Source organism: Ictidomys tridecemlineatus, chromosome 7, assembly GCF_052094955.1.
Source record: "Ictidomys tridecemlineatus isolate mIctTri1 chromosome 7, mIctTri1.hap1, whole genome shotgun sequence".
Taxonomy (NCBI): domain Eukaryota; kingdom Metazoa; phylum Chordata; class Mammalia; order Rodentia; family Sciuridae; genus Ictidomys; species Ictidomys tridecemlineatus.
In genome coordinates this window covers 180,623,926-180,636,207 of record NC_135483.1, presented here as the reverse complement: position 1 = coordinate 180,636,207, position 12,282 = coordinate 180,623,926, and the positions used below count along the sequence as shown (strand labels likewise).

Here is a 12,282-nt window from a genome sequence, read left to right as displayed (position 1 = left end):
GCCCAGAAGAGGACAGATTTATGATGAGAGAATTTGGCTTGCTGAGATCCACTCAAGGTCTAGGGCCTAAAGAAGACTGTTTTCCTGGGAACCAGTCATACCTTTAGTCTGAGTCAGCTGTTGAGGGATAAAGGGATACATTTGAGGAGCAAGATGTGGTCTTGACTCACTAAGTTGAATTTCTCAATAGAACAGTTGAGCTGTAAGGGTATATTCACCTGCACTGAGCCAACCCAGCCCTTATCCCTGGGAACCTGAACCAAAGAAATATAATCTGCCCTTCTCTACCTCTCAGTCCCTATGACCCCAGTGACCTCAAAACTCTAGGCTTCAAGGGGTCTGAGACTGCTATTATCTGAGATTTGATTTACTTTAAAGTGATTACTACTGGTAGCTTAACTCCTAGTTCATATCTCTGTCTTGATTGGGCATATACTTAACTATTTACAACCCCAAATTCCCTTCTGCTTAAAGGGGAGGAGGTGATTCTGCTAAGCAGTAAATGGAGAAATACAGCATTTAGTGCTGTTATTGGCTCCCTATGGACTTCATTAAATTTTATGTCTCCAGCTCCCAAACTGCTTCCAGGAGAGGGAGAACCTTCAGAGGAAGCAGATACAACTGTGCCTGGGCAGGTGTCAGCTGAGGAGGAAGAAGTAGAGGAAGAAGAAAGTGGCACCCAGAAGGTCTCTCAGAAAGCTCTGGATAATGATCAAGGGGCTCAGCAGTTTGAAGGTAATGACATCATGAGTAAGCTTGAAGCTCTCGATGGTAGGGAGGAATAGATAGTTGAGAAGCTGACATGGAGGCTCTAGGGTTTGGGTTTCTAACCTTTGGTTCAGATCATTTTTTTTTATTCTGCCTTGACTCAAAAGTCAAGTGGAAAATGTTCAACAGACCCAAGATTCCAGTAACACAGGGTAGAGGTAAATAGAATTTGTTCTAGGCTAGTTTTCCTCAAGTAGAAAGCTCTTTTGCAAAATGGAAATTGTGATGTCATAATATAAAGATACCAGAGGTTATTGATTATCAGCAGCCCCTTTTGCCTGGTATTGAGCTTCTTAGGGACTTTTTTCTGAATCTTTGCTTCCCAGGTTTTCACCTCAATAGTCTCTGAAACCCTTCCCATAGGGAGCATATTTACTGTCAGGTGAATAGGAAAGAACTGACTATATTTATTATCAGCTCACTATTATCTAGAGCCCATTGAACTAGGGTTCAGAAGTAAGAGTATTTTATCATCTTCCCTTTTGCTCATTCCCTTTGGAGCTTTTTTCCTTCTATCCAACCCTGACACCTCTCCCTACACCTATAGCAGGCAAGAACAAGAATGGTCCATCCAGGTTGTTCTTTTGAGCTGCTCTAAAGAGAGGCTCAAGAACGTTGGATGACTGAGAGAAGCACTTGAAACAGGCCTGAGAAGTCCCTGTGTTTTGGTTTCTCTTAATACTTTTGAGTTTCTCCCTCTTCTTTGAGGCTATAGTGTTTTGAATCTATTGTTTGGGTTCTTGGAGACACCACAAAAGGTTTGCATCTGGGCTGTTGAAGAATATTGCTCTTACCTCTCTGTATTCCATCCCCCCAGGGAATGTGACTTCTAGCACGGAATGCCTCTTCAAGACACACATGTGCCCAGAGTGCAAACGCTGCTTTAAGAAGCGGACCCATCTGGTAGAGCACCTGCATCTCCACTTCCCAGACCCCACCCTCCAGTGCCCCAACTGCCAGAAGTTCTTCACCAGTAAAAGCAAACTCAAGACCCATCTGCTGCGGGAGCTGGGCGAGAAGGCCCACCGCTGCCCACTGTGTCAGTACAGTGCAGTGGAGAGAAATGCACTCAACCGCCACATGGCTAGCATGCATGAGGATATTTCTAACTTCTACTCAGACACCTATGTCTGTCCTGTCTGCCGTGAGGAATTCCGCCTCAGCCAGGCACTCAAGGAGCACCTCAAGAGCCACACAGTAGCAGCCGCAGCAGAGCCTTTACCCCTGCCCTGTTTTCAGGAGGGCTGCAGCTATGCAGCCCCTGATCGCAAGACCTTTGTAAAGCACCTGAAGGAGACCCATGGGGTGCGGGCTGTGGAGTGCCGCCATCACTCATGTCCCATGCTCTTTGCCACAGCTGAAGCCATGGAGGCCCATCACAAGAGCCACTATGCTTTCCACTGTCCCCACTGTGACTTTGCCTGTTCTAACAAGCACTTGTTCCGCAAACACAAGAAGCAAGGCCACCCTGGCAGCGAAGAACTTCGCTGTACCTTCTGTCCCTTTGCCACCTTTAACCCAGTGGCCTACCAGGACCATGTAGGCAAGATGCATGCTCATGAGAAAATTCACCAGTGCCCTGAGTGCAACTTTGCCACTGCCCACAAGAGGGTGCTCATCCGACATATGCTGCTGCATACTGGTGAGATAGCTTCCATCCATCCTTAAGATAATGTAATAATGATGATGGTGGTGATGTGTCTAACATAAGCTTTTACTGTGTACCAGACATCACAGGAAGGGCCTTACATACATTGTTTCACTTGGCCTAGAATTCCTAAGCACTGCTTTAGTATCTCAAGTTTACAAATGAGCCATAAATTGAGTGTCATTTAAATAAAGTGGTCAGGCTAGGATGTGAATCTAGGATGTGAATGCAGTCTGAGTCCACAGCCTGTGCTCTAACTGCAATACAGTTATGCATCATCCTTAGGCATGGGATGATGACCACCTAGCCTATTAGAATAAAGAAACCCAGACCAGGACAGATGCCTTCCTTTTCAATTCAAGTTTGGGGATATGCTGTGAGAGACAGGAGGCAAGGTGACTGAACATACATACACATGGGCTTCCAAAGTTGGGGCATTCATGACACTGAAATAAGATCATCCCTAATGACCTGGAAGTTGTATTTGTTTCACCTCAGATTCTTCAATCCGTTGCTAGCATTTTAGATGCTAGATAACAACAAAATCGTGCTTCCTGCTATAGCATCATCCCCTTTGGAATCTATATAAAGACCAGTGTGTCAAGAGGACATTAAGAAACTTTTCACCATGTCAGGCATGGTAACACACTCCTGTAATCCCAGCGACTGGAGAAGTTGAAGCAGGAGATCACAAGTTTGAGACCAGCGTCAGCAACTTAATGAGACCCTGTCTCAAAAAATAAAAAGAGCTAGGGATGCAGGTCAGTGGTAGGAGACCCATGCCCTTTTGTGTGAGTCCCAATTCATTTCCCACTACTAGGGAAACAAATCTGGTTTGGGAGGAGAGTTTTTTAGACAATTTGGGGCACAAAGCCACTGTTGTTCCCATTGAATAGTTCATTTCTTTACATGATTTTTTATAAGATTTCTTGTTTCTGAGGCCTTTCCTAAAACTTACATCTGTACACTATTGTATGGTTTCCAAAATCTTTCATGTGTACTATCCCATATATCAATCTTGTGAGCAAGACAGGTAAAAGACAAGAAAAGAGACAAACTATGGGAAGTTAAATTTAGACCTACTTTAAGGTCTCACAGTTAGTGTCAGAACCAGAACTAGCATGCCATGTTGCTTGCATTTCGCCACCGGGAAGGGAGCTGGGTAGAACAAGGCCCTCATCCTGGTCTTGATCAACTACTTGGACACCCCATCCTTGAATTCACTCAGAACCACTGACAACTTTGGGATATCTCATTTAATGTTCACATGAGCCATAAGAGGTCAGTATTTTTTGTTGCTCCCTTTTTAGAGACCAGGAAACTGAGACACATAGTAGGAACCACCACTTGATAACTCTGATTTCTCTGTGCCTCAATTTCCTCATCTATAAAATGAGAGTGCCTGCCTTATAGGCATGTTATGAAGATTTAGTGAGGAGATTTTTTTTTTTTTTTTTTGGTAGTTGGTCACAATACCTTTATTTATTTTTATATGGTGCTGAGGATTGAACCCAAAGTCTTGCACATGTGAGGCGAGTGCTCTACGGCTGAGCCATAACCCCAGCCCCGTGAGGAGACATTTTTGTAAGTGCCCAGAAAGGTGCCTGGCCCATAGTGGGTACTATGCAAATATTAATGCCTGTAGTTGGGCATTAATACTTACTATAATATTGAAATCCAGAGACAGGGATTTTTGTTGTTGTTTGTTGGTTTGTTTTTGAAACGGGATGAACCCAGGGTGCTCTACCACTGAGCTTCATTCCTAGCCCTTTTATTTATTTTATTTTATTTTTAAATTTTTAAAAAATATTTATTTTTCAGTTTTCGGCGGACACAACATCTTTTGTTTGTATGTGGTGCTGAGGATTGAACCCGGGCCGCACGCATGCCAGGCGAGCGCGCTACTGCTTGAGCCGCATCCCCAGCCCTTTATTTTATTTTGAGACAGGGTCTCACTAAGTTGCCAGGACTGGCTTTGAACTTGTAATCCTTTTGCTTCAACCTCTGAATTGCATACTCCATTGCACTCAGCTAGTCAGTTCTTAACTACTGTTCTGTTGCCTGATTTTTTTTCTCTCTGTTCCAGAAAACTGAAAGGAATGGTCTAAATGGAACAACTGGTCATTAATGCCAGTAAGCTATGTAACAAATCAAGAATGGACTTCAGACCTAGTTTTGAAAAGCTCAGTCTTTCTTCTTTCCATTTGTTTAGGAGTTTGGGGAATAATTGTCTGACAGGGCTATGAAGCATTCTTGATTGTTGTGAGGCTTTTAGTATCTCAAGTTACATGTGAAGTTTTTTTTTTTTTTTTTTTTTTTTTTTTTTTTTTTTTTTTTTTTTTTTTTAAAGAGAGAGTGAGAGAGGAGAGAGAGAGAGAGAGAGAGAGAGAGGATTTTTAATGTTTATTTTTTAGTTCTCGGCGGACACAACATCTTTGTTGGTATGTGGTGCTGAGGATCGAACCCGGGCCGCACGCATGCCAGGCGAGCGCGCTACCGCTTGAGCCACATCCCCAGCCCTACATGTGAAGTTTTTGCCCCTGCCTGGCATCAGGGCAAACTTGCTAGAGGAAATGGTCTGGCCACACATGTGATCTGTGTCTGACATATGTCCTCCCCTCTCATCTCCACTTCCCATATAAGGTGAGAAACCTCACAAGTGTGAGCTGTGTGACTTCACCTGTCGAGATGTAAGCTACCTATCTAAGCACATGCTCACCCACTCCAACACCAAGGATTACATGTGCACTGAATGCGGTTATGTCACCAAGTGGAAGCACTACCTCAGCGTGCACATGCGAAAACATGCCGGGGACCTCAGGTACAAACACACACATGCCTTTGTCCCTATCCCAAGAACCTTATGCCAAGTTAGTCTTCTCTTAGATCCAACTTCTAGCCCCACTGCTTTTTCCATTTGCTGGAGAGTTCCTCCTAATGCCCTCTGCTCCCCCCATCTCAACTCTATCACCTACAGGTGGCTAGCCCCTGTGCCTGTAGCCCAATTGCATAGTGAGCACTCTCTGAGCCCAGGGGAGAGAGTTTAGACCTAGAGGAAAAGCCTAGAGACTAAAGTGTACTTAAGTTCTCATAGACTGGTCCTGAGAAAGTGGATAGGATCTCTATTTATGGTGCCATCCTAGCTACTTCCTAATCCAGGAAGCTGGTAGGAGCTTTCATGCTTCCATGGGAAAATGGGACCTATACATAGAAACCTGTCTTGAAATGCTGTATTCATATCAGTAGATGGTACTGACCCATTATTACTTTCCTTGAGGAAGCAGTAGAGAGTAGGTCTTAGAACACCAGCCCTGAAGTTAAGCTGTCTCTGCCTCGATTCTTTTGGAACAAACCTCAAGCAGGTTATTAAAAACTTTCATGCCTTGACTTCCTCATTTGTAAAACAGAAATGCCTGTTTCATGGGGTAGTAAAAAGGTGGGTTAAATTAGATGATGCATGTACAATACAGAGTTTAAAGCCTGCCATGGAAAGTATTTATTCAGAGACTTTTAGCTCCTGCCTCCTTGTGATCACCCTCTTTTCCTCCTTGTCAGATACCAGTGCAACCAGTGCTCTTATCGCTGCCATCGGGCTGATCAGCTGAGCAGCCACAAGCTGAGGCACCAGGGCAAGTCCCTGATGTGTGAGGTATGTGCCTTTGCCTGCAAGCGAAAGTATGAATTGCAGAAGCATATGGCTTCCCAGCACCACCCTGGCACACCAGCCCCACTCTACCCCTGCCGCTACTGCAACTACCAGAGCCGCCACAAGCAGGCCCTGCTGAGCCATGAGAACTGCAAGCACACCCGTCTCCGTGAGTTCCACTGTGCCCTCTGTGACTACCGTACCTTCAGCAACACCACACTTTTCTTCCACAAGCGCAAGGCCCATGGCTATGTGCCTGGAGACCAGGTCTGGCAGCTCCGTGATACCAGCCAAGAGCCTGGAGCAAGGCAGTCACTGACACCACCACCAGTCTCAGAGCATTCAAGCCAGCTATCTGCCCAGCCTGAGGGACCAGGCCACAAGCCTGACGTGGATCCCACCTTGGATCAGGCTCTGCCAGAGACAAGTGAGGAGGTCATCACTCAGAGACAGGATGGCAGTGAGGCTTCCCATGGGAATGACCTGGTTGGCAGCTCTAGCCCAGCAGAAGTGGAGGAGGGCAGCTGCACGCTACACTTAGAGGCCCTGGGAGTAGAGCTGGAACCTGTGTCTGAGCCATCTCTTGAGGAACTCACTGAAACAGCCCCTGTGGAGTTCAGGCCCCTGGATGCCTCAGTGCCCCTAGGACTGGAAGGACCTGTGCTGTCCAGCTTTGAAAGTGTTGGAACTCCTGGCTTGGGTGCTGAAGAAGAGCCCATTCTGGAGAAACCAGAGTCTGAGTCCCTCAGAAATCCTTCATCCTCAGAGGAGGCCCCTAATAGCTGGGTGGGAACCTTCAAAGTAACTGCACCTGCTGAGACGGCACCTTTGCCTCAGTTGCCCGAGACAGAGTCATTACTGAAGGCCCTACGGAAACAGGACAAAGAGCAAGCAGAGGCCCTAGTACTGGAGGGGCGCGTGCAGATGGTAGTGATCCAGGGAGAGGGGCGAGCCTTCCGCTGCCCACACTGCCCTTTTATCACTCGCCGGGAGAAGGCTTTGAACCTGCACTCCAGAACAGGATGCCAGGCCCGCCGAGAGCCCCTACTATGCCCTGAATGTGGGACAAGCTTTAAGCAACAACGTGGACTCAGCACCCACCTGCTGAAGAAGTGCCCTGTTTTGCTTAAGAAGAACAAGGGCTTGCCTAGAGCAGACACTCCCATCCCCCTGCATCCTCAGCTCCCAGGCACCGAGGCCTCAGAGGATGCCAAAGGTGGGAAGCCCCCACCTGTACCATTAGAAGTAGAGCTGTTGCTTTCAAAAGATGCTCCTTCTGAAGTTCCCAGGGAGACGGAAGTAGAGGAGCCTCTCACCACACCCTCTATTTCCTCAGCCCCTCCTATAGGGAACTCCTCACCCACAGAGACCCCAGAGAAGTTCTACTTTGAGCAGGGCAAATTTCACTGCAACTCATGCATGTTCCTTTGTTCTCGACTCTCCTCTATTACCTCTCATGTGGCTGAAGGCTGCCGAGGGGGACGTGGCCGGGGAGGAAAGCGAGGTTTGCCTCAAACTCAGCCTTCTCTTTCCCTGCAGAACAATGAGAATTCTGCTCCCCTGAGTAATAGGAATACACAGTCCAGCCCTAGTAATGGGGACACAACTCTGACTCAGAAGCAGAAGGGGGCCCTCTTCTCCTGCCCCACATGTCCTTTTCGCTGCCAGCAGGAACGGGCCCTAAGGACTCATCAGACTAAGGGCTGCCCCCTTGGGATGTCTGGAGAGCTGCACTGTGGCCTCTGTCCATTCATTGCTCCTGCTGCTGCTGCCCTGAGACTCCACCAGAAACGGAGACACCCTACTACAATCTCAACCCGTGGCCCCCGGCCTCCCCTGCAGTGTGGGGACTGTGGTTTCACCTGTAAACAGAATCGGTGCCTGCAGCAGCATCGGCAACTCAAGCATGAAGGGGTGAAGCCACACCAGTGTCCCTTCTGTGACTTTTCTACCACCAGACGGTACCGATTAGAGGCTCACCAGTCCAGACACACAGGTGTTGGCCGTATCCCCTGCAGCTCCTGCCCTCAGACATTTGGTACCAACTCGAAACTACGCCTGCACCGGTTAAGGGTTCATGACAAAACACCCACCCACTTCTGTCCACTCTGTGACTATAGTGGCTATCTTCGCCATGACATAACTCGCCATGTCAACAGCTGCCACCAGGGCACCCCAGCCTTTGCCTGCTCCCAGTGTGAGGCCCAATTCAGCTCAGAGACAGCACTTAAGCAGCATGCTCTGCGCCGACACCCTGAGCCCCTAAACCCTGCCCCTGGCTCTCCTGCAGAGGCCACTGAGGGGCCCCTAAACTGCTCCCGCTGTGGCCTGCTGTGCCCCAACCTCGCAAGCCTGCGGGGACATACCCGTAAGCAGCACCCAAGGCTGGAATGTGGGGCCTGCCAGGAGGCCTTCCCTAGCCGGCCAGCCCTGGAAGAGCACCGGAGGCAGCAGCATTTCAGCCACCGCTGCCAACTCTGTGACTTTGCTGCCCGGGAGCGAGCAGGTCTGGTGAAGCACTACCTAGAACAGCATGAAGAGACTTCAGCTGCACCAGCAGCCTCGAACGGGGATGCTGGCCAGCCCCCTCTGCGCTGCCCCTTTTGTGACTTTGCATGTCGCCATCAGCTCGTGCTAGATCACCATGTGAAAGGGCATGGGGGCACTCGGCTCTACAAGTGTACTGACTGTGCTTATAGCACCAAGAACCGGCAGAAGATCACATGGCACAGCCGCATCCACACTGGGGAAAAGCCTTACCGCTGTCACCTCTGCCCGTATGCCTGTGCTGACCCCTCTCGCCTCAAGGTAAGATCTGGGCTATGGGACAGGGAATGGAAGGAATGCAGGCTCTAGTTTCTTTAATCCTGACCCTTCCAAATATTAGATCTGTGATTGGACAAGTTCCTTATCCTCTTTAAGGCTCAGACTCCCCATCTATAAAAAAGAGATAATATTTACCAACTTCATGGGATCATATAATAATACAGTTCTTGGGGCTGGGATTGTGGATCAAAGGGAGAGCACTCAACTAGCATGCAGGAGGCACTGGGTTTGATCCTCAGCACCACATAAAAATAAAAAAATAAAATAAAGGTATTGTATTTAACTACTTCTAAAAATAAATATTTAAAAATATATAAATAAAGATATGTGTCCACCTATAACTAAAAAATAAATATTAAAAAAAATATAATCTTTAATACATGCTTAAGAAGAACAAGGACTTGCCTTGTGATAAAGACATAATAATTTATATGTGCATGGTAGTGCACACCTGTAATTCCACCAACCTGGGAGTCTGAAGCCGGAGGATCACAAGTTCAAGATCAGCCTCTGGAATTTAGCAAGACTTTATCTCAATATAAAGGACTGGACATGTAGCTCAGTGGTAAACTGCCCAGGATCCCCCCACAAAAAAAAAGTGGGGGAGGATAATCTGGATAATAACGCTAACATTTATGAGCAGTTACTATAATGCCTAGTACCATGATTTTAATCTTTTCAAAAATAAAGAGATATAGATACTTATTCTATTCCCCATCTTACAGATTAGTAGACTGAGAATTATGGGTTAGCTCACCCAGTGACTGTCAGTGTCAGAACTGAGAGAGTCAGGGAAAGCCTAGAGAGGGACTGAATAGGTAAGGTTGATAACAAAGTGACCATTATGAGGGACCCAGTTGGTAAGGGAAGTAGAGATGAGATGAGATCAAGGAGCAGGGTTATCCACCAATGGTTTCTCTGCCTACTTGTCCCCCCTTCTATATCCAGTGAGTGCCAAGGGGAGCACATGTTCTGCTTTTTGCTCTTCCCTCTTCTAGTACCATATGCGGATACACAAGGAGGAACGGAAGTACCTGTGTCCTGAATGTGGCTACAAGTGCAAGTGGGTCAACCAGCTCAAGTATCACATGACCAAGCACACAGGTGAGTCTGTGATTTGGGTTAAAGGGTTCTCCCATTCACTATCAAACTTGACTTCACCGAGGTGGTGTATGTCCTTGCCCAGATTCAGGGCCATCATTGATTTTTATACTGAGGGTTTAGGTAGGCTGGGAGTGTGTGTACCGGAATGGTACACACTGAATACCTGTCAGAAATAGGACAGAGTAAACCTGAGAGTCTTGGCCTCTGTACTTGGCAGATTTCTCAGGGATTGTGGTGTAAGGTCACACTCCCCCCCCCCCATAGAGAACCCCAACTCAAACTTGAGTGATTGAGGACAGGTCTACCTGATTGTATACAGATATAATGGAACTATCACAAATAAGAAGGAAAAAGAGGAGGGCTCCTTTGTGCTGATGTGGTTCTCTGAAAAAGGTTAATGATTGCCTTTTATTATTGCATATGGTTCCCCCATAGGTGGAGGAATTGATCAGATGCATTTCAAGACCCTCTGCTTCTATAATGATGCTTCTTTCATTTTTACCTCTTCCCTCTTTAACATTTTTGTTGAACAAGGAACTGTGTTTAAGTGTGTTTTCAAATTCTATGACCAAAAGAGGGCTGGACTTTTCCATTTGATAACCTACCATATTTGAGTACTCATTACTATCAGATGGCTAGTTGGTTAGAGGTCCAGTTAGTTATCAGTATCATTGGGCTTCCATGTATTCAAAGAGTGTGTTGAAAGAATGTCAAGACTGGAACATTCCAAAGATAATGGTCATTAACTTGCCATTTCTGTCGTTTATATCCCAGTATGTATCCACAGTGACTCTTATGACCCATTGAGCCTTGTCTGTTCCCCCTTCGATGGTGATTTATTCCCTGCCTTTAGGACTGAAGCCATACCAGTGTTCTGAGTGTGAGTACTGCACCAACCGGGCTGACGCACTGCGTGTGCACCGGGAGACACGGCATCGAGAAGCACGGGCTTTCATGTGTGAGCAGTGTGGCAAGGCCTTCAAGACGCGCTTCTTGCTGCGCACCCACCTTCGCAAGCACAGTGAGGCCAAACCCTACGTGTGCAATGTGTGCCACCGTGCTTTCCGCTGGGCTGCTGGCCTGCGCCATCACGCCCTTACCCACACAGACCGCCACCCCTTCTTCTGCCGCCTCTGCAGCTACAAGGCCAAGCAGAAATTCCAGGTGGTCAAGCACGTGCGCAGGCACCACCCTGAGCAGGCTGACCCAAACCAGGGTGTGGGCAAAGACCCCACCACCCCCACAGTGCACCTACATGATGTAAAGCTGGAGGATCCCAGCCCTCCAGCTCCTGCTGCTCCTCCCACTGGACCTGAGGGCTGAGAGCCTGCTACCACTAAGACAGGAAGAAAATGTGGTAAGAGGTGTGCATACTGGGACCAGAGCTAGCCTGAGGAGCTCAGGGCCTAAGAAAGGACTGGCTTTGCGGTGTCAGTGCGACTGGAAACCACCCACCCCCTATCCCCACCCCCAGGACTCTGGACATAGTACTTTGAAATGAACAGCTATATGAGAGAGAGACACGGACCAAAACAGTGATTTCTTCTTGAAGCACGCAGTGTTTTTAACCTGTGAATTTCTAGTTTCTTAGAGACCCTGGCTATAAGATCTTGGTTTTATCCACTCAGACTTCTTTTCTCTTCTTACTGTATCAAATCCTATTTTCTTTCAGCACCTTCAAAACAGTTGTATCTAACTGCATGTGCTATTATGCCTGATGCTCTATAAAGCATGTCAAACAGAATGACTGCCAACTTATAGACTCATCCAAACTCCTGACTTGGCATTTCTAGGCTGTGATCTTGATCTACCCTGTCCTCTCTTAGACCTCTGCTCCTCCTTTATCTCTTCTGTATTCAGTCGGAAACAAGTTCTGAAACAGAACCAAGTCTGCCTTCTCTGTCCTTAAGCCTGTCCTGATGTTTTCACTTTCTCCCTATTTCCAAGCCCCTCTTTCTGCTTGTATAGAGAGAGGATTGTCACTCATTAAGCCTCCTCTTGGAAGCAGCTTTAATTCAACATAAATCCTTAGACTGGCCCACAACTGCACTTATGAGTGAAAGCACAAAGGCACTGTAAAAGGCAGGTGATTGGGAAGGTAAATCTCTCATTCAGAATTCTCACAGTGTAATTGCTTCACTATGTATTTGATCATCTGAACTGAGATACTCTGGGAAAATCAAAGAAGATGCCATTAATGTTTATGCTGGGACTCAACAGATTATAAACCAGGACTGTTTTAGGCAAACTTTCCAGGAGGGCCAGATTGCATAAACCTTTGTCTCCTTTT

The 12,282-nt window shown here is 47.1% G+C and overlaps 2 protein-coding genes across 11 annotated transcripts in view; one reads left to right on the top strand and one right to left on the bottom strand.

The window, feature by feature from the left end:
- The window catches only part of Plcd4 (phospholipase C delta 4), a 41,381-nt gene that overhangs the window by 1,688 nt on the left and 27,411 nt on the right, over positions 1–12,282 (bottom strand). The gene's annotated exons all lie outside the window — the stretch shown is intronic.
- The window catches only part of Znf142 (zinc finger protein 142), a 19,713-nt gene extending 7,431 nt beyond the window's left edge, over positions 1–12,282 (top strand). For all 9 annotated transcript variants that reach the window (XM_040267814.2, XM_078018009.1, XM_078018008.1 and 6 more), the window contains 6 exons: positions 571–735; positions 1,586–2,410; positions 5,060–5,237; positions 5,972–8,870; positions 9,887–9,992; positions 10,846–12,282. In XM_040267814.2, the coding sequence (XP_040123748.1) occupies positions 571–735; positions 1,586–2,410; positions 5,060–5,237; positions 5,972–8,870; positions 9,887–9,992; positions 10,846–11,315 (4,643 nt within the window). In that variant the 3' untranslated portion in view covers positions 11,316–12,282. The remainder of the gene's footprint in view (positions 1–570; positions 736–1,585; positions 2,411–5,059; positions 5,238–5,971; positions 8,871–9,886; positions 9,993–10,845) is intronic.